At 52.9% G+C, this 26,179-nt stretch overlaps 1 protein-coding gene across 1 annotated transcript; it reads left to right on the top strand.

Annotated features, from left to right (window-relative positions):
* The first annotated feature begins 499 nt into the window (after positions 1–499).
* Positions 500–23,898, top strand: FOXN4 (forkhead box N4). The gene is made up of 9 exons (XM_068563502.1): positions 500–585; positions 14,095–14,240; positions 17,229–17,353; positions 17,448–17,561; positions 17,869–17,996; positions 18,624–18,720; positions 19,638–19,845; positions 22,178–22,570; positions 23,639–23,898. The coding sequence occupies exons 1-9, from the start codon at positions 500–502 to the stop codon at positions 23,896–23,898; spliced, it is 1,557 nt and encodes a 518-aa protein (XP_068419603.1).
* The last annotated feature ends 2,281 nt before the right edge of the window (positions 23,899–26,179 follow it).

A 26,179-nucleotide genomic window follows, 5' to 3' on the forward strand; every position in this document is an offset into this window, starting at 1 on the left:
TCCCTTTGCAAGTGGGAATTTGGCTCCCCCAGAGAAACATACATGACACGTCAAGTTGTCCTTTTTTGTTTATTTTTTCCAAAGTGGTCAAATCGAGCTGTGATTGAAAATACTAGGCTTGGAAGGGAATCAGGTTTTTCTGATTCCTATTTTGCAAGTCCACCTTATCCAAGACTTGACATTTGGATTCTAGAGTCTTCCTCTGCCCTTCCCCCATTAATTTGAAGGAACCTGGAATTTCATTCCATTCTCTTCATTTGCTTCTAAAACCCCGTAGAATTGCCCTGGGAAAGTGACCTGTGACACCCAGGAATCCTCTAGTACTTTTTTTTTGTTTATCTTTATTGGAGTACAATTGCTTTACAATTTTTTTTTTAAAGTGTTCTGTTAGTTGTTTGAGCTCCATCCTTCTGAATTGTGGGAAAACTATGAGTTTTCTGCCCTGTCCACATCGTTGCTGATGGGAGCTTTGTTTTCTGCTTGTCTTTTCCCCAAGGAGATGATAGAAAGTGACATCTCATCCATGATGTCAGGAATTATTCGAAACTCAGGGCAAAATCACCACCCCTCTCCACAGGAATACAGGTGAGGGCTTCAACAATAACAAATGATATCTTTTTGAATTGTTTAAAGTGTTTATGTGCTGGTTATGTTTTCTGAAATTGACCAAGAACTATGGTTACATTAAATTCTGTGATTTTGCAGGAGAGCAAGAAGATTTTGGTTTCGAAGGTGGTCTCTCTGAGGGTGTGTGACTTGTGGCGTGGGGCAATGGGACCACTGAAAGCCTGCAGTTTTTTGTCCCCTCCTGGGTGAGAGACTGGGCAACTGGGTAGATGTTAAGATGACAATAGCAGTTATTGCTTCTCCTCCAGTGGTCTTAACAGTGATCCAGGAAATGCCCCCCAAGAAAGGAGAAAGGGCTTGTCCAAGGTCACCAGCAAAGGGAGCGAGGAGGAGAAAAAGGAAGTATCCCAGCCTCTCTCCCTTGAGCCACTGAAGGGCTGCCCTGGTTCCCAGTGCCCCACCCACAAGGCAAGTACCGTGTCCATGGGTAGAGGGGGCACAGCCCAGACTGTGGAGTGGAGACAGGACAGGGGCTGGCCTGGGAAGAGCAGGCTGTCACGTCAGATCAGCCCTGTTTACCCAGGGGCTGTCTGACCTCCCGGGGCCGCTGCAACTCACCAGCGGTGCCTTTGGGGAAGACCGAAGCCCCCAATTAGAGGGCGGCTGCTTCCCAAGGGCTGTGGGCCTGAAGGCTGCCTTCTGAGACCCGAGTGAGGCCACACATTCAAACAAATATTTGCTGAGAGACTGCTGTGGGTGGGGCTGGGACCCCAGATGTGGGCCAGGCACACAGCAGTGTGTGGGCACCTACTGTATGCCCAGCTTGGGAGGCCGCTCAGATGAGCCCCCATTGTACAGGTGAGGAAACCGAGGCTCAGAAAAGTGAAATGGTTTTCCCAAGGTCGCACAACCAAAGACCTATGGGCTTCCTTTCTGCGCTGAAAGGGTTTAAATTATGGGAAGTGGGCTGGGGACAGCCTAAGGGTTAGGAGCTTGGCTCTGGAGTCAGTTAGAATCCCAGCTTCTCTGGTTGTGTGGACCTCTGAGCCTCGGTTTCCTCATCCATGAAATGGGGACAGAAATAGTACCCACTGCATAGAGTTGTTAGAAAGATTAAATAACAATTTTAACTCTATCACTTGCCAACTATATGATCTTGGAAAAATCCTGGGGGTCCAGCTGTTCCTTTTCACATGGATTCAGGCCTGTTTTCTTATGTTAAACAGCATAAACAGAAGGCAGAATAACAACAACAACAATAATAATAGCTGGTGGTTTCTTAACCCTTTAGTACCTGCCTGCCCTGTGCCACAACCACCCTATGAGAGTAGCACTCTTGTGCCCATTTGGCAGATGAGGAAACCAAGGCTCAGCCAGATTAAGTGACCTTACAAGATGATGCAGGTAGTTATGGGAACAGTGGGGACTCGGACCCTAGGCTGTCCCACCCAGAGGGTACCATGGCCACCACCCTCATGCCCCACTGGTGAAGAGCGCATGGGGTTGGAACAGAGCAAGTTTCTCCACCACCTTACAGCTGTGTGACCCTGGACAAGTCACTGCCCCTCTCTGTGCCTCAGTTTCTTCATCTGGGAAATGGAGCAATGAAAGAGCCCAATTTGCGGGTCATTGGGAGGATCCTGTGCTTCCATCTAGAAATGGTGTTCAGCCAGGCCTCGGGTAGAGTGCTTTCTCATGGAGGGGAGATTTTATGATTATACAGAGACTCCCCCACCCCTTCCAACCACTCCCATTTTTCTCCCTGAATAATAGCCCAGGAGAAGTTTATGGGCTTCTCATTGCCGCTCCCACATCTCCAGAGAATGACTCTGAGGACCACTCAGGCTGCTGGTGCAGCCTGGTTCCAGCCCCCTTGCAGCCCTCCATGCAGCTGCCTGCCCCTCCATCCCCAGGGGCTGAGTTTGGCCGTTAAGTCTCAATGGCTGTGTGCAGGGAGGCTGGGGGCTGGGGGGGGGGGGGGTGCGTAGCAGCTGGAGGCGGCTGCCCTGTCCCCAGGGAGCTGTCGAGAGTCAGTGGCCAGGCCTAGACAGCAAACGGGCAGGAGCATCCCGGCCTGCCTGGGGCTGAGGATCTCCTGAGCAACGGCTAACAACAGCTCGTGCTCAGCGTGGGTTAGCTGCTTTCCCCTTGGCTCAAAACTAGGAGGGAATCCACTCTTAGGGGTACTAGGAAATAATGAGAGCTATTAAGCACTTACTGTGGGCTAACTCCTTATTTTAGAGGTCAGATCCAACAACCTCCTTTTACAGATTGGAAAACTGAGGCCCAGAGCTGCAAAAGGAGGCAGGCTGCGAGCTCCTTGGAACTTCAGCTTCTCCCAGGGCCATGCGGCTCAGTGCTTATCATTACAGAGCCTTGTGCCGGGTGTTTATTCCCCAAACCCTCAGTCCCTCCTCTAATAAAGGAGGTGACTTTGGGCAAAACCCTTTCCCTCTCTGGACAGTGGTTTTCTCATCAGTGAACCACAGTGCCAGGCACACAGTAGATACTTAATAAATATGCATCGGATGGAGAGATGGATGGATAAATATCACATGAGAAATAGCACATTCACGGAAACTCAGGGAAGTTTCACTCTCAAGTGATGACAAAATCCTGTCCTGTGGAGCAGGGCAGGCGGACACCACCTGCCTTTCCTCTTAAGCCTCCTACTGCATTGAGTGTGGCGGATGGTTTACCCCCATTCCAGAGTGGCTCCACCCATCGGTTGTAATCTCCTTGGGTGAGGGGCTCCATATGGCAGGGGCAGTGATCAAGTGAGCATCTTTACAACCCTGCACCCTTCAGGGTGTTCAGGTGGCCAGAATAGCTCCTCAGCCTACCCTCGGACAAAGAAACAGAGGTAGCCTTCCTGGGGTGCAGTCCTCCTTTGGGGCCTTGTGTTTCCACCCCTAGAAACATGCACACAGCACGCCCACGCACACCAAGTCCTGAGCCAAGTTCTAAAAGGGAGAGTCTCTTTTCCAAATTCCTAATCAAATCATTTCACATTACGCTCACTCTTGGTCCAGTTGGGAATTTCTAAGCTTGCTAAAATGGCATTAGATTTTCTTTTTCCTGTAAACGGTTAGGAAAGATATTACAAATGATATGTTCGCTAAATAAACAGCTCCATGAAATGTTTAATCCCTTTTGTGTAAAGGTTGGATCGTAAACAAGAACAGTTGGTAACGATGTAACAATTTCTTACTAACCATATCTCCAGAAGGCAGGTAAAACCTCCTGGTTATAACCATAGCGGACGTGTCTCTCTGTACTGCAGGGATGCTGATCTGACACCCCACTCCCCGCAAAGACAATATTTTCTTGGCAACCCCCTCCTAGTAGCCATGAAAGGCCAGAGGAGAAAAGAAAGAAATGTGGTTTGAGTACCTGCCTGGTGCCCTTTCTTACAGGTTATCTGATCTTATCCTCACAATTTCCCTCTGTGGTGGGAATTCTTATTCCATTTTACAGATGGGAAAACTGAGGCACAGAGATGTCAAGTGACTTGCCCAAGGTCACACAGCTACAAAGGTGTTGAGATAGGATTCGAACGCCAAACAGATGTTCCTTCTACTGCGCAATCGCTGTCTCAACTCTGAGAACTCCCAAGATAGGAAATAAAGGGTTAAATGTGGGCTCTGCACTGAGAAGGCAGGAGTAGACAAGAGAGTTAAAATTAATGAGTGATCTCAGGAATCTATGCCATGGGTAGATACTAATGGCACTAGTCATTCCCGGGGATGGAAAGACTGGGAGATGTTGGACTGGTCTGGGAGGGCTTCCTGGGGGAGGTGGTGTCTAAGCTGGGCGGGAAATGGATAGAGATTGGGGAACGCAAGATGTGTTGGAGCTGAACTGGGCTGGACTGGGGGGATCCCTCTTCCCTTTCCTACTCCAGCACGTATGGAATAAATGCCCACAGGGTGCCTGGCCCTTTGGTGGGCGCTGAACAAAATAGAGGGCCTCTCCATCCTTGCCCTCCTAGAGTGGAAAGACTGGAAACATGTATAAATGAATCTACCTCATGGCAAAATGCTAAATGTTCTGCAGACACAACACAGGAAGGACCACCAGGGGTGGGGGTGACCAGGGAGGACCTCTCAGAGGAGGGAAATTTTAGGCTGTGGCCAGAAACATGAGAAAGAGCCAGCTGTGAATGAGTGCATGTAACAGCATTCCAGGCAGAGGGAACAGCATGTGCAAAGAGAACATAGAATGTTTGGGGAACTGAAAGATGGACAGATTTGCTAGAGCAAAGGGGAGAAGGAAGGAAATGGCCAAGGGCCAGATCATGGCAAGGAGCTCGACTCTTACTACCCTGATGGATTTTAAGGACAGTGACAAGTTCTGATGTCCCTTTTGAAAGGTTGCTCTGAATTCTGGGTATGAAATCCATCCATTCCACAAACACTTGCCTAGCACTCGAGCCACATACTGTACCACGCCCTGCAGTGATTTACCTACCCTGAACCAGGAAGCAGGCCAGGCCCTTTTCTCACCTCTATTCTACACGTGAGAAAACTGAGGTTCAAAGGCATTGAGTCACTTGCACAAGGACCCCCATTAGGAGTGGAGCCAGGACTGGAATCCAGGTCCCCCTGGGCTCACCCAATCCAGTGCCCTACCCTCCTGGCTCATCTTCCATCCCTCCATGGGATTAATTAACACGGCTGATCAATTAAGGATATTGTTAATTAATGTTATCAGCTTGGTCCCCTGGCCAGTGCAGAATGGCAGCCATGGACTCCAGTTGTATCTCACTTTGCCCAGGGCTACCACAGAGTCCCCTGACCAGTGGCCCCATCACCGTGGAGGCACCTTGCAGCCTGATCCTTCTAAAAATGACGTGATAATCGTTTGCCCTTCCTGCTTACAACTTGATTTATTTCAGCCATACTGGCAGATCATCCAAGTGAAGAGGCTCCAGGGTGGGTGGTTTAAATCCCAGCTCCTTTGCTGACATGCTGTGTGGCTGCGGGGTATCCCTTCCTCTCTCTGGGCCTCAGGCATCCAATCTGTGAAATGGGTATGATAAATAGCCATCCCACAGGTCGTCAGGAGACGAGGGAGATGCAGACCTAAGAGGGCTGGCAGGAAGGTGGGCATGCCATGGGGCAGACTTCCCCTTCTTTGAATCCCTAGGTCAATTAGAAAGTTCTCTCCTTGGACAGAGGGAACTTTGTCTGCCTGCCAGAACAGGGCCTGGCAGGTAGGAGTTCAGGAAAAATTTGTGGAATGAAGCTGGTGCTTCCTGAGTGTCGGGTACTCTGCAGGTTGCCCTCCCCATGGAGCCCACTTCACGCTGAATCCATACTCTTTGGAGGATGTTGACACTAATCTGAACCACTGGCATGCAATACACATTGATGTGCTGGGTGCCCTACCTGAACTATCTCATTCAGTCCTTACAGCCCCCTATGAGATGCGCACAGGCGTTAGCACTCCCATTTTACAGATGAGCAAACTGAGGCTCAGAGAGGCAGATGACTGCACACAAATCTAACAACTACTAAGTGACTGAGTGGGATTCAACGCCAGGCCTGGTGGGCCCCAGAGCCTACACTTGTAACCAAGTACACTGAAATGCTGCAAAAAGAGAAACACGGGAGCCAGGACCCAGGCTTTCTAGCTGAGATGGGCTCAGAATGTAGCATTACGGAGGGCGGGCCTGGGCCTTCTGATAAACCCAGAACCTTCGGAGCAAAACTCATTACAGGAAACACAGGTAAAGTGATAAGCATGGAGGAAGCACTTGAGAAATGGCAGCCCCATTATTGCACTGACAAGAAAGGGTTATTACTCTGATGTCGATTTTCCCAGGGTACCACCTGGCTCCTAACCAGGGTCTGCCACCTCTCAGACACTCCATGCTGCAACCCCCTCAGAATGGGACTGTACCCTTCAGCATCCCTCTCCCCGACAGAGGTGGGCTGCCCACCTCTACAGTCCTCCACCCCAGGTGGCCCTGCAGGTGGTGTGTCCCAGGGGCCGCCCCATGGAGATGGAAGGGGCTCAGCCCCCTTGTGTTCCAGATGGGGAAACTGAGGCCTGGGGAGGGTCAGGCTGGAGGTGCTGGGGCCAGTACCTGGGGCCACTGCCAAGAGGCTGCTGAGGTGAGTTCACCTGGCTTGGCCTCACCTTTCCTATCTGTGAAAGGGGATGATGATGCCGCTTAAGGGTGTGTGTGTGTGTGTGTGCACGCGCGCGTGCACGCGCGCACGCGCATTTTAATAAGAAGAAGATGGATGTGGCTGAGCTTTGAAAAGAAGTGCCTCCTGTATGGGCGGGGAGCCGCGAGTGAACCCTTTTATTCAGAAAGGGACTCTGGAGTGCTACCTAGGTCTTTTTCTTTTCTTTTTGCCCCCAAAGCTTTCTATTCACTAATGAGGATCCCCTGCTGGTGACAAATCCCCCACTTGGTTTGAGAAGGATGTATTGCCAGGGGTCTCCTTTGGAAACCTTGAGGTAATAGTTTAACCTGCTTTTTCAGGTTAAACTGAAATCAGATGCTTCATCTGATATGATGCTTAAATGAACTGTTAATGTGTTCTCAACAGCCCCCTTAGGGTAGGTGCTATTATTATTATTATTCCCATTTTATATGCAGGGAAACTGAAGCCCAGGGCAGGTGATGGTCATACAGCCAGGAAGAGGTCAGGCCCTGGCCCGCCTGTCTTGGGGTTCACACCTGCTCCTAACCTTGGGGTGCTACTCTGCCTTCCTAGAGCCCTAGTGCCAGTGGGACCCTGAGGGAACTTCTACTCTGCCAGTAATGCTTTATAGATGGGGAAACTGAGGCCTGGAGAGGGAAAGGGGCTTGCCCAAGATGTTAGAACTTTGGAAATGCAACCAGGGATTTACCTGCAGACTGCTCCCCTGAGTTACAGGGTCTTTGTATCAAAAGGAACCTTGGAGGTTGCTTAAGCCTCATCTTTCATCCAACAGGGGCCTGACAGGTCATCCCTTGGCTCCTACTTGCATGCTCCCAGGATGGAGAGCTCACTACTTCATGAGTTGCCTTATGTGCAGCTCCAATTTTTACAGAGCCCTTCCCCATAACTTCCTCACTGGTGGGAGGGTGGGGTGGAGAACTCTTTTACACCCAAATCTAATAAAACTCAAACTTCCATGAAATCAGCTCCTTAAATGTCCAAATCCAAATCAAATGCCCAGTTGTCTTAAGGCAAGGTAGAAACACCACAGATTGTTCCATCAAGATTGAAGAATGTTCCAGAAGGCTGCCGCCTAGTAGGATGCTTTGCGATAATGGGAATGTTCCACATCTGCACGGTCCACTATGGCAGCCATTGGCCACGTGTGGGCACCAAGCACTCAAAATGTGACTGGCGTGACGAAGAAACTGAATCTATCATTTTATTTAATTTTAGTGAGTTTAAATTTAAATAGCCACCTGTGGCTTCCTATCGGGCAGCACAGTGCCTGGATTTTCTAGAACTCACAGAGCACATTTCTTCAACTGTTCCTTGTAGGGCAGGGAGAGAGGACAGTGGGGCTGTAGTCAACCCAGGCTCTGGCTGGGGGACCCTAAACAGGCCTGTTTCTCCTGGGCCTCAGTGTCCCTACCTGGCAAATGGGAAGGTAGTAATGTTAACATACCTCCCTGATCAGGCTCTCGTGAGGATGACGCGAGATCAGCTGTGTAACCCACTTCCATTAGGGACAAGGTGCACCCCAGGGGCTCACTCACCCCAACCTGTGTCCACAGGCTGTAATAACGTTCCATTTTATTTAACTATAAAATTAAATAAAATTACACTGAGCCTTTCACCCCTGCCTGGGCCCCGGGGCAGTGGGGGTGGGGCATCTAGATGGCTGGATCTATTTGCTCACTTGTCCAATCTCTGAGTAATTATTAAGCACCCACTGTATGCCCAGCCCTGTGATGGGCTCTGGGTATATGGCTCCTCCCAGGGTGCAAGGGTCCTGCTTTAGCATCAGCACCCAGCAGCGAACTCGGCCCCTGTCTTGGCCTCCTCCCTGCCAGACCTGGGGCCCCCCGAGATCTGGGAGTGCAGCCCCTGCCCTCCCTGGGGACATCAGCCAGGTTCAGAAGGTGGAGGCTTGTGGCCCACTAAGGGGCTCCCTGGAGCTCAGAGAAACAGGGGCTCAAGTGGGGGGATGATGACAGGTCCAGAGACGGAGAAGGGAAGGCATCCTTTGTGAAAGAAGAGAAGATACACAGGCGCAATGGAAGGTGCTGGAGGAGGTGGGAACATTTGGTACCCTGGGGCCCAGGGCCCGTCACACACTACATCCGTGTCAGAGCCACGGGGTCACCTGAGCTGGCAGAAGGGTGTGGCGGGGGCCATGGCGCCCCAGCACTGGGCATGTGGGAATTACCTGGGCGCGGGCGCATGGTTTAACTGCTTTCATCCCCTGAAAGCCTGGCTCAGTGTCTTTAAATAGTGCTGGCACTGGGGACACAGGAATGATGGGTGAGTGAATGTGTGGGACGGAGACAGGTCTGCGAGAGATCTGGGGGCCCTGGATGCCGCATCAGAGAGAGATGGGACAGGAGAAGAGGATGGACATTTACTAAGAGCCTCTTGTGAGCGCTTTGCCTCTGTCATTGTTATCCCACTCTGCAGGGGAGGAAACTGAGGCTCAGGAAGGTTTGGAAGCACATCTGATGTCATCAGGCAGGACAAGTGGGGCCAGGACTTGATCACAGGGCGCCACTGACACAATGACAGAGACAGAGAGACATACACAGAGACAAACACAGAGATACCAGCAAAGAAAGAGTGGGAGAGAGTCAGAACAGAGGGACAGGGGTGAGATAGGAGGTGGGGCGTGGTGGGGAGAGTGGAGGGAGCAGATGGAAGGAAGGAGCTGTGTCTCTGAAGTTTCATAGTTTCGTTCTCCTTGTAGCTTCCTCTGGAGGTGACCCTGGGTGGGGAGGCATCAGCGATATGGTGACCTGGGGCTGGCTCTCCTCCTCACCCAGAGATGCAGAGAGTGAGTAGGACAGGTCTTGGGAGATCCCAGGGCGATGGGGCTGGGTTTGCCTCTTCCTTTGCATTGCAAATATCCCATCATTTTCCAGCAGACAAGGAACCCACTCAGGAGACTGACACAGGGTCTCTCTCTCTCTCTCTCTCTCTCTCTCTCACATACACACACACACACACACACACACACACACACACACTCCAGGGAATAATCCCAAACCCTCGCAGATGGCAGGATGGTTCACAAGGCACTTCGCCTCCACACCAGCAAGCCAGTCCCAGGCAGGGTATAAGATATTACAGCTCTTATTATCATTTGTGCCCATTTATAGGTGGGAAAACTGAGGCTAGGGATTAAGTGCCTTTCCAAGGGCTATGGCTCAGAAGCCATGGTGGCTCCTGAACCAAGAAGTCTTTCTCTTGTCACAACTGCCAAGGATCCCATGGTTTATGCCACTTAAAATGAAGTGCTAGGAGAGAGCAGGAATGGGGCACATGGGGACACCTTGAATGAGGGAATTCTAGGCACTGGTAAGGGAGAGGTGTGGGGGACCTTTACATGCCACCGTGGAGAGGGGGCTGTATGCCTCTTTGCAGGGGCAGAGGAGGGTGGGAGAGAAGGGGACAGAGATGGTCAAGGCCCCGGGCCAGGCAGTGGGGATGGGACACTCCCATTTAGGCCCTAGAGCATCACCTCCTGGTTCCTGTGACACACAGTGGAGAGGTGCCTGGATGCCAGGTGAGCCTAGGGGGCAGCGGGACATGAGCCAGGCTTCGGGGCCCGCAGACTCCATCACAGAGCTCCGGCGCATCCACAGCCATCTCAGGAGACCAGCGGGGCCAGGCACGTGGAAGCAGGCATTCTGGCCTGAACTGGAGGGGGGACCAGACCACCCTGGGATCCCTGAGGCAGCAGGGGAACAGGACCTGGCTGCCCACCCCCAGAATGAGCAAGCAAACCCCCAAGAAGGGAGAACGGGGGCCAGGCCTGTGCCAAAAGTTCAACACACTGGCTCATCTGATCCCTGCAACAACCCAGGGAGATGTGGTCTGTTCCTCTCCCATTTTCCAGATGAGAAAATGGAGGCTCAGGGACCGGAAGTAACTTGTCCGAGGTCTCACAGACGGGGGGTCATAAGGACTTGAACCCAGATCCATCCAACCAAAGCCTGAGCTGCGCCAAAGCCCCTGCCACACCCCCTCAGGGCTGCCCCCCCCCCCCCAGAGCTTAGGGAGGCACTAAAACACAGCTTCCCAGGCCCCACAGCCCCAGGGTTCGATTCCAGGGTCTGGGCTGGACCTTAGACTCTGCATTTGAACCAGCCCCTGGGTGATGGTCGTTCACACAGCCCTAGCTGAGAGCCCAGGACTCAGGGTGGGGCATCTGCCTGAGAGGACATCCGGTTCTCTGCCTGTGGTGCCGCAGGTACAGCCCAAGATGGCAGCAGACAGACCCAAATTCGAGTCCTGGTCGCAATTTTGCTTTCACCAGTCTGGCCTCAGTTTCCCCATCTGTAAAGTGGGGATGTCTGTTCCCTGTCCTTGTCCTGAGGCTATCTCTTCCCTGTCCCTGTCCTGAGGCTGTCTCAAGGACTCAAGGGGGCAGAGGACGGCTAAAAGTGCTGGATGTGACAGTCACTGTCAAGCAGTTCTCTGGGTTGGTGGCCTGGGGTCAGCCTGTTTCAACCGGCCAAGCAGGCATTTAAGTAGTACCACTGTGTGCTGGGCCACAGGGTGATGGGGGGCTCAGGGCCAGCCCTCAGCGAGCCGAGAGCCAGGATGTGGGCAGAGGGATGGCGAGGCAGGACTCACCGGCCCAGGGAGCGGTCAGGATGCAGAGGGGGTCCCTGAGCTTGGGGTCTGGGTGGCAAAGACTTCCTGGAGGAGAAGGTACTCCTGGGCTGGGAGGGGCCACATGGGGAGCCAGGAGCCCCTGCCCTGTTCCTTTCCTGGAGTATGACATTGGAAGCAAACTGCCTCCTTTCTCTTGGCCTCAGTTTCCCCATGGGTAAAATGAGGGGTGGGGTCAGGTGATGTCTGTGGAGACTTTGGCATTAAGAGGCCAGAAGACAGAGTTTGAAGTGAGCCTCCAGGGATGAGCACAGTTTGGGTGGGGGAGGAAGAACCAAAGGGGCTCTCCTAGCATGGAGGTGGGGCCATGGGGTGCCAGGGGCAGGACAGACGCTGGGGCTGCTGCTATGAGGGAAGGGGAGGCCCAACACGGCTTACAAACAGCAGGAAAAAAAGAAAGGAACGATCAGAAGAGCACCATTAACTCAGCCCCTACCACATGTGCAGCTGTGTGCTAAGCAGTTACATTATGTGATTCTCACTCTGGGGGAAATAAGCTCAGCGCATTTGCGAGCTCGGGGCCTCTGTTTCTCCATCTGTAAAATGGGCATGTCATGGAGCCCAGCATCTGGCATACAAGAAGTGCTCAGTAAATGGAAGCCGCTAGTGGTAGCTGCAGCAGGGGCAGGTCTGTGTGACCCCAGAGCCCAAAGCTCTGATGTATTTCCAGTCCCCTGAGGACTTGGCTGATATTATCATTAACATTAATATTGACATTAATGAAGGCAAAGTCAGGCATGGTTCCAAGTCTTTTCATGCAACAATACGTTTAATCCTCAGCATACCCTATGTGATAGGAACTATTATTTAGCCCCACTTTACAGATCGAAAGCTGAGGCTCAGAGAGGTTAAGTCAGTGGCCCCAAGGGCCACTGGTAAGTGAAGATCAGGATTAGAACCTAGAGTCCAAGCTCTTAACCAACACATAATCTAACAGATTCACCCTGCCACCAGAGATCCTGGTCCATGCTGATGCCCAGGAACCTGGTGTGTTTACAAGTCCCCCACCACCATTCAGGGGGCTCTGATGGGCCCCCCTCTTGAGAAACCTGCCACCAGGGCCTCATTTCCACTCCTCCCTGAGGCCCCAGCGCCAGGGAGAGCAGCAAGGGCACTGGGGAGCCACAGCAGGTTACTGAGCAGGAGTGGAGCTCATACCACCAGATGCTGGGAGGTCGGCTGGCCGTGGGGTGAGGAGGGGCCTGGGTGGGGGCTGGCCAGGCTCCCCCGACAGCGGGCGGCACATCAAGCCCTGCCCCTCAGCCTCACCCCATGGTCTCCACGGGCCCGACGGGACAGATGGCATCGCCCAGGCCTGGCCTGTGGCTGTCACTTGTCCAGATGAGTTATGAGTGGGTCAAATGGGCGGCAGCCGGGGGGGCTGTAAAAACAATTGCAGGGAGACCCCAGTACAATGGGAGCCACGTGCCATGGGGGCAACAGTCGTTTGTCACACAATGGGCCGCCAGGGGACAGCAGCCGGGCCAACTGCTGCTACGGACACGGACCAGCCGAGTTTTCAAATCGTTTCCAGGCCCTGTTTTCCTACGAGGCAGCCAATCACCGGGGCAGCCGGGTGGTCACCTGATGCCAGCTTGGTGGGCTGAGGGCCCAGGCCCGGCTACAACCGAGCAGCGGGTGCCATGGCAACGCTAATTGTGGCCCTAAAACACAAGGAAAGAGAGAGCAGGAGAGATGGGAAGGAGGGGGGAAGAGAGACAGAGCGAGGGAAGGAGAGAGAACACAGGCTTGAGGCAGCCATGCGGATGGCAGGAGGGGGCGGAGGCTGATGCCCCAGCTGGGTCCACGGTCACGTGCGTGAGAAAAACCACAGGCTGCAGCACGCTCTCTCTCTCTCTCTCTCTCTCTCTCTCTGAGGCCCCAGGACACCTAGTTTTGAAACCTGGAGTTTAGAATTTGGACGGTGGGCCTCTGGGCAACAGACCAGAAAGCGCCTGGCCTGCGGGGCCGCAGGTGTGCTGGGTGTGGCGTGGGCTCCTGGCTGGTTTGCAGTCACATTATAACACGGGCAGGATGCTGTGAGGCCCGGGGCCCTGGAGCTGTGGGGCGAGCGTGACTTCAAGGGCACCGGGGAGCCATGGTTACCCCAAACTGGGGTACCTGCCTGCTGTCCTCGATGGGCAGACTTTTTCTTTCCACAGAAAGCTATGCTTTTGCTTGTGAATCAGTTGAGGGTTGGTGGGTGTGGGTCCTAACTGGAACCTCCAGGGGCTGCCTGGGGCCAGGGTGAAGAGTTCAGGCTGGGCTCCCAGCCCCACCCCTTCCTGTTCCGTGTGGCCTTGGGCAGGTGACTCAGTGCCCTGAGCCTCAGTCTCCCCATCTGTGAAATGAGAATAATAATAACACCTGCCTCATCAGGTGACGGGTGTTCCGTGGGTTAATACCTGTGAAGGACTTGATTCAGTACCTGGCACATAGTAAGTGCTCAACAGACATTAATGTTTATTATTTGGGGGTAGGGGCTAAGTAAGACGTGTTAAGTGAATAAAGGAAGGGAAGCTTTGAGGGTGTGCGATCTGGCTGCCAAAGGGGGAATCTCTGGGGGTGGGCAGATTGGAGGATTAGGGTGGCTTGGGGGAGGTGAGAGGCTAAAGGGGGTGATTCCAGAGGTAGGCGAGCCCCTCAAGAGCTGGCCTGAGCTCCCCGCCCCTGCCCGAGCTCCTGCCCCTCCCCGCAGGCTCCTGGCCACCACCGGCGATGATGACCTTCCCGGGGACCTGCAATCACTGTCGTGGCTCACAGCCGTGGACGTGCCGAGGCTGCAGCAGAGGGCGAGTGGCCACGTGGACCTGGGTGGCCCCAGTGCACCGCACGCGCAGCCAGGTAGGCGCGGGGGCGAGGTGGGGTGGCGTGAGGGTCGTGCGGGGGAGGGGCGACGCCCAGCACTGCCATCCACCACTATGTGACGTGGCCAGGTCACCTTCTCTCTCTCTGGGCCTCTGTTTCTGCCTCTGTAAAATGGGACTAACTCTACCTTCCCCAGGGGGATGTGGTTTGTTCATATGTGCATCACTGTGTGCCAGGCTGTGTGTGAGCTAAGTTTTCAGCAGCAAATAAAGACAGACCTTCCCTTACCCCTGTACATCTTGAACACCTAGAGCAGTCAGCAAACGACGGTCTCCGGAACCAAATGCAGCCTGTGGCCTGTGGCCTGTGGCCTTTCTGTTAAGAATGCTTTTACATTTTTCAAGGGTTATTAAAAAACAAAGAAGACAGATCACATGGCTGGCAAAACCTAAAATATTTGCTGTCTGACCCTTTACAGAAGTTTATTTCATTTACCTCTAAAAAGTAAAGAAGTACTTTGAGGGGGAGGAGGGAAGGAGAGATAAATTAGGAGTTTGGGATTAACATATACACACTACTATTGATATATATAAAATAAACAACAAGGACCTACTGTATAGCACAGGAAACTATACTCAATATTTTGTATAACCTATAAGGGAAAAGAATATGAAAAAGGACATATATATATGAATCGCTTTGCTGTACCCCTGAAACTGACACAACATTGTAAATTAACTACGCTGCAATTTTTTTTTTTTTTCTTTTTTGGTGGCACCGGGTCTTAGTGGTGGCAGGCGGGCTCCTTAGTTGTGGCACGTGAGCTCTTAGTTGCGGCATGCATGTGGGATCTAGTTCCCTGACCAGGGATCGAACATGGGCCCCCTGCATTGGGAGCGCAGAGCCTTATCCACTGTGCCACCAGGGAAGTCCCTACGCTGCAATTTTTATAAATGATTAGAAAAAAAAAATTTTTTAAAGTACTTTGACTTCTTCAAAGAAAGTGCTGAGCTCAGGACCTGGCACACAGTAGGTGCTCAGTAAATGGCAGCTAGTTGCAGCCAAAGCAAGAGGATTAAATGTTTAGGGACACAGAAAGTGTCAAAGAAAAACAGTCAACAAAAACAATCACGGCAGTACATGCACTAGGCAGCCTTCCTTCCCCAAGACGGAGGATTAACTACACAAACACTGGGTTTGCTTCTGTCCTCTTATGAGTGGTTCTCAAGTTCCTGTATTTTATAAAGCTATATTCTTAAAATAAAATACAGATGCTACAAGCAGGAATATATTGTTCTCACAGACTTCTGTATTTCTGTGCTAAAATTAATGGAATCAGATTTTTAGATAAGTGTAATTTTCTCTCCAGCAGACCAAGTTGTTAAATCTGAATTGAATGCCTGTCAGTGATCAAAAGAAACTCAAAAAATGGACCAGAGAGAGGCTTTTGGTATTTAAAAATAAATATGCTGTGGTAATTTTAAGCTAGAAAAAAAAAATCACCACAGTACGTTAAAAGTACCCGTAGTTGAAAAATTAATGCCTAGGAGTCAGTCTTTCTTTCTTTCTTCCTTTCTTCCTTTCCTTCCTTCCTTCCTTTCTCTGTGCTGCTCATGGCATGTGGGAATCTTAGTTCCCGACCAGGGATCGAACCCACTCCCCCTGCAGTGGAGGCACAGTCCTAACCGCTGGACTGCCAGGGGAGTCCCCAGTAGTATGTCTTTCATTGGACAAATTGTTCTTGGCCAAGTAGCAGGGGTCAGCAAACTTTCTGTAAAGGGCCAGTAAATATTTTAGACCCTGTAACCCAGATGGTCTCTGTTGAAACTTTCCAACTTTGTCACTGATGTGCAAAACCAGCCATACACAATATGTAAGTGAATGGGTGTAGTGTGCCAATAAAACTTTATTTAAAAAAACATGCTGTGGGGCTTCGCTGGTGGTGCAGTGGTTAAGAAGCCGCCTGCCAATGCAAGGGACACTGGTTCGAGCCCTGGTCCAGGAAGATCCCACGTGCCACGGAGCAACTAAGCCCATGCGCCACAACTACTGAGCCTGCGTGCCACAACTACTGAAGTCCGTGTGCCTAGAGCCCATGCTCCGCAACAAGAGAAGCCACCACAATGAGAAGCCCGTGCACCACAACGAAGAGTAGCCCCCGCTCGTCACAGCTAGAGAAAGCCCATGCGCAGCAACGAAGACCCAACACAGCCAGAAAGAAATTAATTAATTTTAAAAAAATGCTGTGGGTCAATTTGGCCTAGTGGCCAATAGTTTGTCAATCCCTGATCTAGAACCCCAAGGGGACAGCTGTGTGACCTTGGGCGGGTGCCTTCCCCTCTGAACCTCCTTCCTCATCTGCAACGAAAAGATAATAAAACTGCCCTCATGGGGTGTTGTGAGGACTCGATGCAGAAAGTACCTTGCACACAGTAGGTGTTCCGTAGATGTAAACTGTGAAATAAGAAAGCCCCTTCCATCACTGCACACCTCCTGCGTGCCTGTCACTATGCCAGGGGTTTGGAGCCCTGAGTCACATAAAATATGGTCCTGGCTCTCAGGGAGCTAAGGATCTGGTCAGACAGAAGGACAAGGCAGACAGACCAAAGCACAAAGGATGAGCCCAGGTGGCAGCCAGAACTCAGAGGAGAGCTGAAGGCCCCAAAGTAGGATCATCTTGTACATCAGCTTTGCTTGATTGGAGGTGGCTACCTAAAATCAGGCTGGTGCAGTGAGAATCTGTGATAGATTAGCAATGTCTGTCACAGGCCCAGCACAGGAGAAGGGGGTACATCTGCTATCCCTGAGCTAATGCTTGGCAGAAGAGCAGATAGGGGCCCACAGCTGATAGGAACCCACTCTCCACCACTATACCCAGGGAAGTCATTTGTCAAGTACCTATTATATGCCGGGCCCCAAGGGTGGGGCATGGCTCCATTCTCTGGAGGTGCCCAGGGACTGGGCTGTCCCTGCCCGCAGCCACCATTCCCCCAGCCTGGGCATCTCTGTGCTTCCTTTATCCAGGTGCCTTGGCCAGGGCAGCTGACCTGCACGTGGGAGCCGCCCCAGGTCCCCTGCTCCACGGCCCAGCTGGCATGGCCCCCCAAGGCATGCTGGGTCTGGGTCACCTGACCAACCATGGAGCCAGCGTAAGTGCCACCACAGGGGTCAGGGAGGGAGGGGGGTGTCCGACAGGGCTGGAGTCCCCCCTTGATCCTCTGTCTCCTTCTCTCCCGGCCCCAGCAAATGAACCAGTTCCCTGTGGGGGGCCAGCCCGCATCCAGCCTGCAGGACCCACCACAGCTGTACTCTCCCACCTCCCAACCACAGTTCCCGCTACCCCCGGGTGTCCAGCAGGTACCGGGGGCTTGGAGGGGCCCTGGACTCAGAGGCAGACACTCCTGACTTGGACTGGCTAGGGACTGTTCTGAGCCTCAGTTTACCTACCTGGAACATGGGAATAACATTCTTCACCATGTCATGGGGTTGTTCATTCGGCTCCCCCGAAAACCCTGCGGTGGGCGGAGACAAGACGGTCTGCTGCGGTTGTAAACCCTGCATCTGGCTCTTTGAGATGGGGTGGGGTGGGGTCATCGTGAGTGACTGATGCTCTCTCTCACCGTCTCTCTCTCTGCCACTCTTCCCCGTCCCCACTCGTGGGAAGTGCGCTCCTGTGGGCCTGTATGGTTCCCCGTTTGGGGCACGGCCTCCCTACCCCCAGCCCCGCATGGCTGTGCATTCATCTCAGGAACTGCACCCCAAACACTACCCCAAGCCCATCTATTCATACAGGTGAGGTCCAGGGGGGCTGGGACTGTGGGGACCTCAGGGAGGAGAGGGGTGAGGGCTGCCTTGAGGGCACCTCAGACAGCTGGGTGTGGTGGCCCAGGCTTCCAAGGGGGAGGCTTCGGGGAGTGGGGAACCCCCAGGTGGGACCCGTTCTTAGGAAGGACCGTCATGTGGTCAGCCAACCCCCAGGGTTGAGAACCCACCCCAGACACAGAGCCCAGCACTCCACTCTGTCACTCACAAGCTGTGTGGTCTTGGGGAAGTGGCTTGGCCTCTCTGAGCTTCAGTTCCCTCTGATGTAAAAAGTCATCAAATAATAGTATTATGTACCTCACAAGATTTTGGGGGGGGGTGGTAAGCAGCCTAGTGAAAGTCTAAAGACCCATTAGTTATGGGAAACGGATAGAAAGGAGGAAAAGACAAGGTTTCTCAAATCGGTGCCAATGGCTGAGCTCAGGGTCAAGGTCAGGGGGTGGGAAAGACAGGGCCAGGAAAAGGTATCAAGAGCTAACACTATGTGTAGGGGCTGGTACCAGTAGGGTTAAGCAGGGACAACTTCCTGGCAGAGGAGGCTTGGGCTGTCAGCCTGAGATGACTTCATGCCTGGCCTGCCCCACATTTTGCCTCCAGCTGTCTGATCGCCATGGCCCTGAAGAACAGCAAGACAGGCAGCCTGCCCGTGAGCGAGATCTACAGCTTCATGAAGGAGCACTTCCCCTACTTCAAGGTGAGGGGCCCAGCCAGGGTAGGGATGTTGGAGTAGCCCTGGCCTCTCCCTGGCACTGCCAGAACCCAGGATTGGCCCCGGGCCAAACGGGACCACCCTTTTAGTCCCCTAGTTATGTCCATAGACACCTATAATGTGCACTCACACAGACATGGGCCAAGAAATCCCGAGAGAGAAGGGGGCATTTGAGCTGGGCTCTGACGGATGAAGAGGACTTCACCAGGCATCCCAGGGGGCAAAGGGTAGAGGTCCAACCTAGTTATTCAGCACAGACTCAGTAAAACATAATGATGCTAAACACAGACTTGGTGAGAACCTTTGCCTCTCTGAGCCTCAGTTTCACCCTCTGTGCCTCAGTTTCCCCCTCTATAAGATGGGGAGAATGATACCCAGCTGGCAAGGTTAGTAAGGATCTGCATGTAAAGGCACTGGCAGCTCCTGGCACCTGGTTGACCATTAGTAAGAGAGAGACAGAGAGACAGAAACAGAGAGAGAATAAAATGAATAGGGTATGAGGTGCATTGCAATATCTGGTTACCTAACAATAAAGTATGAGCATTTATAAAAATGATCGGCATTTAATGCACTCGACCAGTTATCCACATATTAACATCATCTTGCTTGCTTCCTGAGTGGGAGAGAAAGAGCGGGAGATCTGGCAGCCCTGGGCCTTGTCCTCACGTCTTAACCACTGCCCAGAGCTAAAGTGCAGCTGCCCCTTTGATCAGGGCATGGACCCTCCCGTTTGCCACAGTTTGCCCCGCTGCTCTCTCTTGTCTTCCCGACTCGAGGTTGAGCATTGGACACTGACATCGTCCCCCTGCCCCTCTAGCCCTGAGTCTGAGATCCCCAAGGAGAGAGAGGGTTCAGAGGGGCGTCCCTGCAGGGGTCTCCCACAGGCCCATTTCTCCCCACAGACGGCTCCCGACGGCTGGAAGAACTCAGTGCGACACAACCTGTCCCTGAACAAGTGCTTTGAGAAGGTGGAGAATAAGATGAGCGGCTCCTCGCGGAAGGGCTGCCTGTGGGCCCTGAACCTGGCCCGCATCGACAAGATGGAGGAGGAGATGCACAAGTGGAAGAGGAAGGACCTGGCCGCCATCCACCGGAGCATGGCCAACCCCGGTGAGGCCCGGGTGCCCCACCTCACACACACACACACACACACACACGCATGCACACGCACACGCACACACACACACCCGCCCGGCATCCTGCATGGCCAACCCCGGTGAGGCCTGGGTGCCCCGCCTCACGCACACACACACACACGCGCACGCACGCACACACACACACACACACACCCGCCCGGCATCCTGCATGGCCAACCCCGATGAGGCCCGGGTGCCCCGCCTCACTCACACACACACACACCGGAGCATGGCCAACCCCAGTGAGGCCCGGGTGCCCCGCCTCACACACACACACACACACACACACACCCGCATGCACACACACACACACACCGGAGCATGGCCAACCCCGGTGAGGCCCGGGTGCCCCGCCACACACACACACACACACACACACACACACACACACACAGCCTCACTCACACACACACACACACACACGCCGGCATCCTGCCCATCCCACAACGAGCCCAGTCACCATGGCGGGGACATGGGCGCCTGGTGACTGTCCCCCCTCCCCTCCCCTGAATACACCTCTCCTCTCCATCCCTACGTGGTGGCTGGTCCATTGAAGGGTCTGGTCAGAAACATGAAAAGCTGTAGAATCTCGCTAACAACCCGTTTCTCCCACCGACATGTCGAACAAAACAACCATGGGAAAGCATGGCTTCCTTACCTTTCTTACCACATCAGTACAGATTCCCAAAGTAATAAAACAATAACACCCAGTGTGGGCTAGGATGTGGAGAAATCAGCAGCATCATGTACAATTGGTGGGAACGTAAGCTGTGAAACTTTTCCAGGGCAAAGTAATGTAGCGAAAACCTGCAAACTTGGTCCTCCAATTTGGTCCACTTATTCTACTCTGGCAGTTTATGCTGAAGAAATCAAAGATTTGACCAAAAGGTTTATGAACAAAGTTATCCATCATGAAGTGATTTCTGATAGTAAAAAACTGAAAGCAATCTAGACAACCTGCAATAGGGGATTATTTAAATAGATATAATGTTATACCGTGCAAGTATTAGAGATAAAAATATTTTGGGAATATAAAGAAATGCTCCCAATACAATAAGTGAAAAGAGGCAGGTTATGAATCAATATACACAGCATGGTCACATTCTAAAATGCGTATATATCCACACCCATTTGTGTATATATATGTGTGTGTGTGTGTGTATACATATATATATATATACATACACACACATACACTCACACATATGTATATATCTATAGACATACATGTATACACACACACGCACACACACGGACTGGAAGAAATATACCAAAATCTTTACTGTGAATGGAGAGACCACTGATAATTTTTATATTCTTCACATGTTTCTCTATTTTCCAAATCTTCTACCCTGTTCATGAATTACTTTTAGATTAGAAAAAAATATTGTACCCGCTTTTTTTTTTACTTAAGAGATGGAAGCTGGGGACATACAAGTGACATATGAATGGAAAGAGTGACATGGGAGGCTAATGCCACCCAGCCTTAGGAATATTTGGCCTGGCCCTGTGAGTGTCATCATGTTTGAGGTTTGAGTATCAAGGGGGATGGGCGTCTAGCTCAGAGATGAACAATTCAATAAGATGGGGAGAAAGACCAGAGCAGGGTCCAGTAGGCCCTTAGCTGAGAGCTCCGGGGTCTGGTTCGAGATCCAGGGCCCGTCCTGACACATATTTGGTGTGAGCTAGGGCAGGCCATTTCACCTTCTAAATTCAAAGTGTCCTCGTTTCTAAAATGGGTGCAACCCAAATAGATCCTGGGACCCTAGTGATCCAGTCTCAGAACTGTCTTGTAGTCAATGAGATACAAGCCAACCACCAAAAATAATTCAAGAGTAATTTGCATCTTGTTTCTATCCAAGAGCATTAAGGAGGATCCAATTTTCAATCCACAGCAATGCTTCGTGTCTCTTTATCAGCAGGGAGTGGCTAGGGCCCCTTGTATGTTAATACATGTTGTCCCAATCTCGTGGGATTTGTAATCTCTGCCTTACCTCCCTCTCGTAGGGCTGTTACGAGGTTTAAGTGAAGTCCTAGAGTTACAGGGTTGTCCCATAAAACACTGTCCCCATGGGAGGAGCTCTGCTATCTGAGACGCCCCTCATTCCTCAAAGTCCCTATGTAATCTGATCCATTCCATTTCCACAACCCTGTGCAGAGTGTGTGATGCCATCTCATAGATGAAGAGACTGAGGTCAGAGTCCAAGAGGCTTGCTAAAATCACTGGGATGTGAATCCAGGCCTGGGCTGGGGCCCAGAAACTGTAGGGTGGCTTCTGATGAGTGACCTCTCCCACTTGCCTGCAGAGGAGCTGGACAAGCTGATCTCGGACAGGCCAGAAAGCTGCCGACGCCCCCGCAAGCCAGGGGAGCCTGAGGCCCCCGTGCTGACCCATGCCACCACGGTGGCCATGGCCCACAGCTGCCTGGCCGTCTCCCAGCTCCCACCCCAGCCGCTGATGACCCTGTCCCTGCAGTCGGTTCCCCTGCACCACCAGGTCCAGCCCCAGGCACATCTCACCCCAGACTCTCCTGCCCCGGCCCAGACCCCACCCCTGCATGCCCTGCCGGACCTGAGCCCCAGCCCCCTCCCCCAGCCCACCATGGGAAGGGCACCTGTGGACTTCATCAACATCAGCGCTGACATGAACACCGAGGTGGACGCACTGGACCCCAGCATCATGGACTTCGCTCTGCAGGGTGAGGCTGGAGGAAGGGGGTGAGGGGAACAGAGTGGGGAGGGGCAGGCTGGGGGAGGAGCAGCCCGAAAGGTCAGGGAGGGCAAGGGAAAGGAGGGCGGTCTGCATTTACCCCACAGCTCGTCCCTTCAAAAAACACTTCCCAGCCACCTAATCCTAGCAAATTACAGCAAGCATTTAGTTAGCACTTACGGTATACCAGGCCTCGTGCCAAGCACTTCAGAGGCGTCATCCTGCGACAGTCCTGGGAGGCCACTGCCCTTTCATATTCCCATTCTGCCGATGAGGAAACTGAGGCCAAGAGAAGTGAAGTCACTGGCCTGAGGTCGCCCGGCTAGTAAGTGGCAGAGCTGGGATTTCAACCTGGGCCTCTCTGACCCCAAACTTTCAACCAGTAACTGCTTCAACCTGCATGTGCCAACCTCGTGCCAGGTCACACCCTGACCCACATGGTCATCCTCAATACACGGGGAATGAATGAATGAATGAATGAATGAACGAGCAAGGGGAGTTCAGGCTTCAGTGGAGGCTCATAAGTCATCCATTCACTAACACTGGTGCGCCTACTGTGTGCCAGCCAACGGCCAAGAAATCCTCTGCCCTCAAGGAGTTGCGTGTCTAGTGAGGGAAATGGACAAGGTATCAGGTTAGTTAGCAAGTTAGTCAGTTATAGCTGTGAAATGGGTATGTGTGAACTGCCCTGCTTCTCCGCCTGGATTATCGTGCAGTTAAAACGTGCTGGGAAAATCATGGTTTTGTCCCCTGGCTTTGACCATGATGGTACCACTTAACGAGGGCCGAGCATTTCCCACTCACCCCCTAGTTTCAGCCTCTCGATCCTAGGCGGTGGGTTCTCTGATCATCTCATTTCCTCCCGAGGAGCCCAAGGCTCCGAGATGGTAGTGACGTTCCCAAGGACGCCCAGTGGAGAGGGAAGGGCCGGGATCACTGACTCCTCCATGCTGTCCTGCGACGCGTGACTTTAAACACCACACGTGGTCTTTGCCTCAGCCCTAAGACGGCCTTCGAACTCGGGTCCGTTTGACATGAACGCTCTTGTCTTTGAAAGGGAACCTCTGGGAGGAGATCAAGGACGAAGGCTTCAGCCTGGACACACTGGGCGCCTTCGGAGACTCCCCACTGGGCTGTGAACTGGGGGCCTCGGGCCTGACCCCCGTCTCCGGCGGCAGTGACCAGTCCTTCCCGGACCTGCAGGTGACTGGCCTCTACACCACCTACTCGACCCCGGACAGTGCGGCCACGTCAGCCGCCAGCTCCTCCTCTCAGTACCTGGGTGCCCCGGGGAACAAGCCTATAGCCCTGCTCTGAGCCCACGGCCTCGCCTGCCCCAGAACCTGGGCCCAGGAAGGATGTTCACCGAGCCGGGCGTTCCTGCAAGAAAGGCCCCTCACCCTCCCACAGGCCTCTGAACCGTCGCTGGGGCTGCTGGCCGACAGGGCAGTAGTTGCTCTCCTCCCTGACCTCCACGGGAAGTTTCTGGGGCCTCCCCAAGTCAGGGGGACAGAGGAGAGCGGACAAGCATCCCCGCCTCCCCCACTCTAGATGCTCCTCCGAGGCTTGAGGTGCGCGGCCTAGCCGAGCTGAGAACAAGGTCTCTCTAGACTGCTTCCCCAGTCTGGCTCCCAAACAACCTGCAGCCCACTTTGGGACGCATTGGTGTGCCATGGAAACACCCCAGGGGGAAGGCCTTTAATTTATTATTTTCCTAGGATGAAACACCTGCCTTAGCCTCCGGTGGACAGGCCCTGAGGCTGGGAGCGGGGCTGGCAGACCGTGCAACTTCCCTTGGACCGGAGCAACTTGAACTCTGAACCAGGCGCCTACCCCGCTGGCCTCCGGGCCCCCTTCTCCCTTAGTCCGTTAGGGTTTCACAGAGCGAATCCCTGGGCCATGCCGGGCGCTGTGACCCTACGTACATTTATTTATATTTATTGGAGCACGTCCACGCCACTTCTTCAAACCCAGGCCGTGGCCCCTGGAACGAGACTCTGTGGTCCCTCCCTGCAGCCCAGCGATCCTAACGCCTAAATTATCCGCGCATCACGTCTCCAACTGGCTCTTAAGCTCTTTGCAGCCTTGGGCTGCTTTTTAGAACAAGCAAGCACTTTTGATACTGTGAAACATCCTATTTTTTAAAATTAGAGACCAGATATTTTTCTAACTGTTCAGTCATGATTCGAATCTCTTGCCATGTGTACCTAAAAAGAGAGACACCCTAGTTTTGAGCTCTGGGGGCTTCAAGTCAGGATGGGAATGGGACGAATGGCAGGGGGCTTTTTGTACTGGAATTGAAGACACCCCTGATGGAAAGAAAGTAAACTGTGAACCAGGTAATAGCGAGTGGGGCTGTAGCGAGTGGGGCTGTCGAAGCCACAATGCAGAGTATTTATGGGCACTTTTTGGCCTGTCTCACTGCCCCGTGACCTTTTTTATGTCTTTTTCCCCCCTCTTGTTGCCAGTTACTGACTTTCCAAGTGGCAGGTTCTGCAGACAGTCGGGTTAGAGGGGACCCAGGTGAGTGGGCTGGGACAAGAGGAGATAACCAGGGATCAGCCTACGGCAGCAGTTTATACCACTGTCCTCTTCTGACCAACTGGATGTTGGGTTCCTACATCTGGGAGTTCCTGAACCCTAGAGCCAGAATTTTCTGATTAATCCACAGCCACCTGGAAGGCTTGGTGTTCAGGCCTGTCTCAAAGGACCATCTCTAACTTCTTCCTAATTCTGGAACTTTCCACCAAGCATCACCATCGTTACACACAGCTCAGTGCTGCCCGTCTGACTGGCACTGCTCAGCTGCTTTGTGTGACGTGACCCGCCCCCCGCCGATAAGATGTCTGAGTCATTAAGGAAGACGCGTGTTCGGGTGATGCCAGGACTGTGTACCACAGTGGTGGAGAACAGTCTTCTGTCAATAAAGGCTGAACGCAGCTCTGTGGCTTGGGTGGGTGGGTGGGTGGGGTTGACGGGGGAGGGAGGGGTAAAGGACAACAGCGCCCCTCGCCCCTCACAGCGGAGACACCCCCCTTACAGATGGGAAAACCGAGGCCCAGAGAGGGAACACTGAACTCAGGTCTTCTGATGCCAGGTTCCCATTGTGCCAGACACTGGGAGGGCTTTGTCATTATCGGTAAAATTAGCCTGGCCGCCGGTCACCATCCCACGGTGCCAGGCTCTGGATGGGCATTCGCTCAGGCAGTGATGTGAACCCCACTTACTGTTCAGAAGGCGAGGCTCAGAGAGGTTGGGTAGGACTCGGGGTCCAGGGAAGAGGCAGGACTGAGTCCGTGTGTGCCAGGTCCAGAGCCCGAGCTCAGCAGCACTCCCCGGAGCTGGCCCTTGGTGCCCGCCTGGGGTCAGAGAAGGCAGCAAGGTGGGAGGAGGGGGCACCCTTTTCAGCACCAGGCCCTGTGCCAGTCACTGCTGTAAATTAGCTCATTCCATCCTCGCTGCGACCCTAAGAGGCGTGTCTTACTAGTTATTACACCCATTTTGCAGACGGAGAAACTGAGGCTCAGAGGACTAACGGAGGTGACTTGCCACCCAAGATAACAGCAAAAGGGCATATTAATTAGGAGTTGGTTGAACT

Source organism: Eschrichtius robustus, chromosome 14 (assembly GCF_028021215.1).
Source record: "Eschrichtius robustus isolate mEscRob2 chromosome 14, mEscRob2.pri, whole genome shotgun sequence".
Classification (NCBI taxonomy): domain Eukaryota; kingdom Metazoa; phylum Chordata; class Mammalia; order Artiodactyla; family Eschrichtiidae; genus Eschrichtius; species Eschrichtius robustus.

Coding starts and splice junctions, on each gene's coding strand:
- FOXN4 (XM_068563502.1), top strand. CDS start 500: ATGATAGAAAGTGACATCTCATCCATGATGTCAGGAATTATTCGAAAC. Junction 14,241..17,228: donor TGCACCGCACGCGCAGCCAG/GTAGGCGCGGGG, acceptor TCCTTTATCCAG/GTGCCTTGGCCAGGGCAGCT. Junction 22,571..23,638: donor CATGGACTTCGCTCTGCAGG/GTGAGGCTGGAG, acceptor TGTCTTTGAAAG/GGAACCTCTGGGAGGAGATC.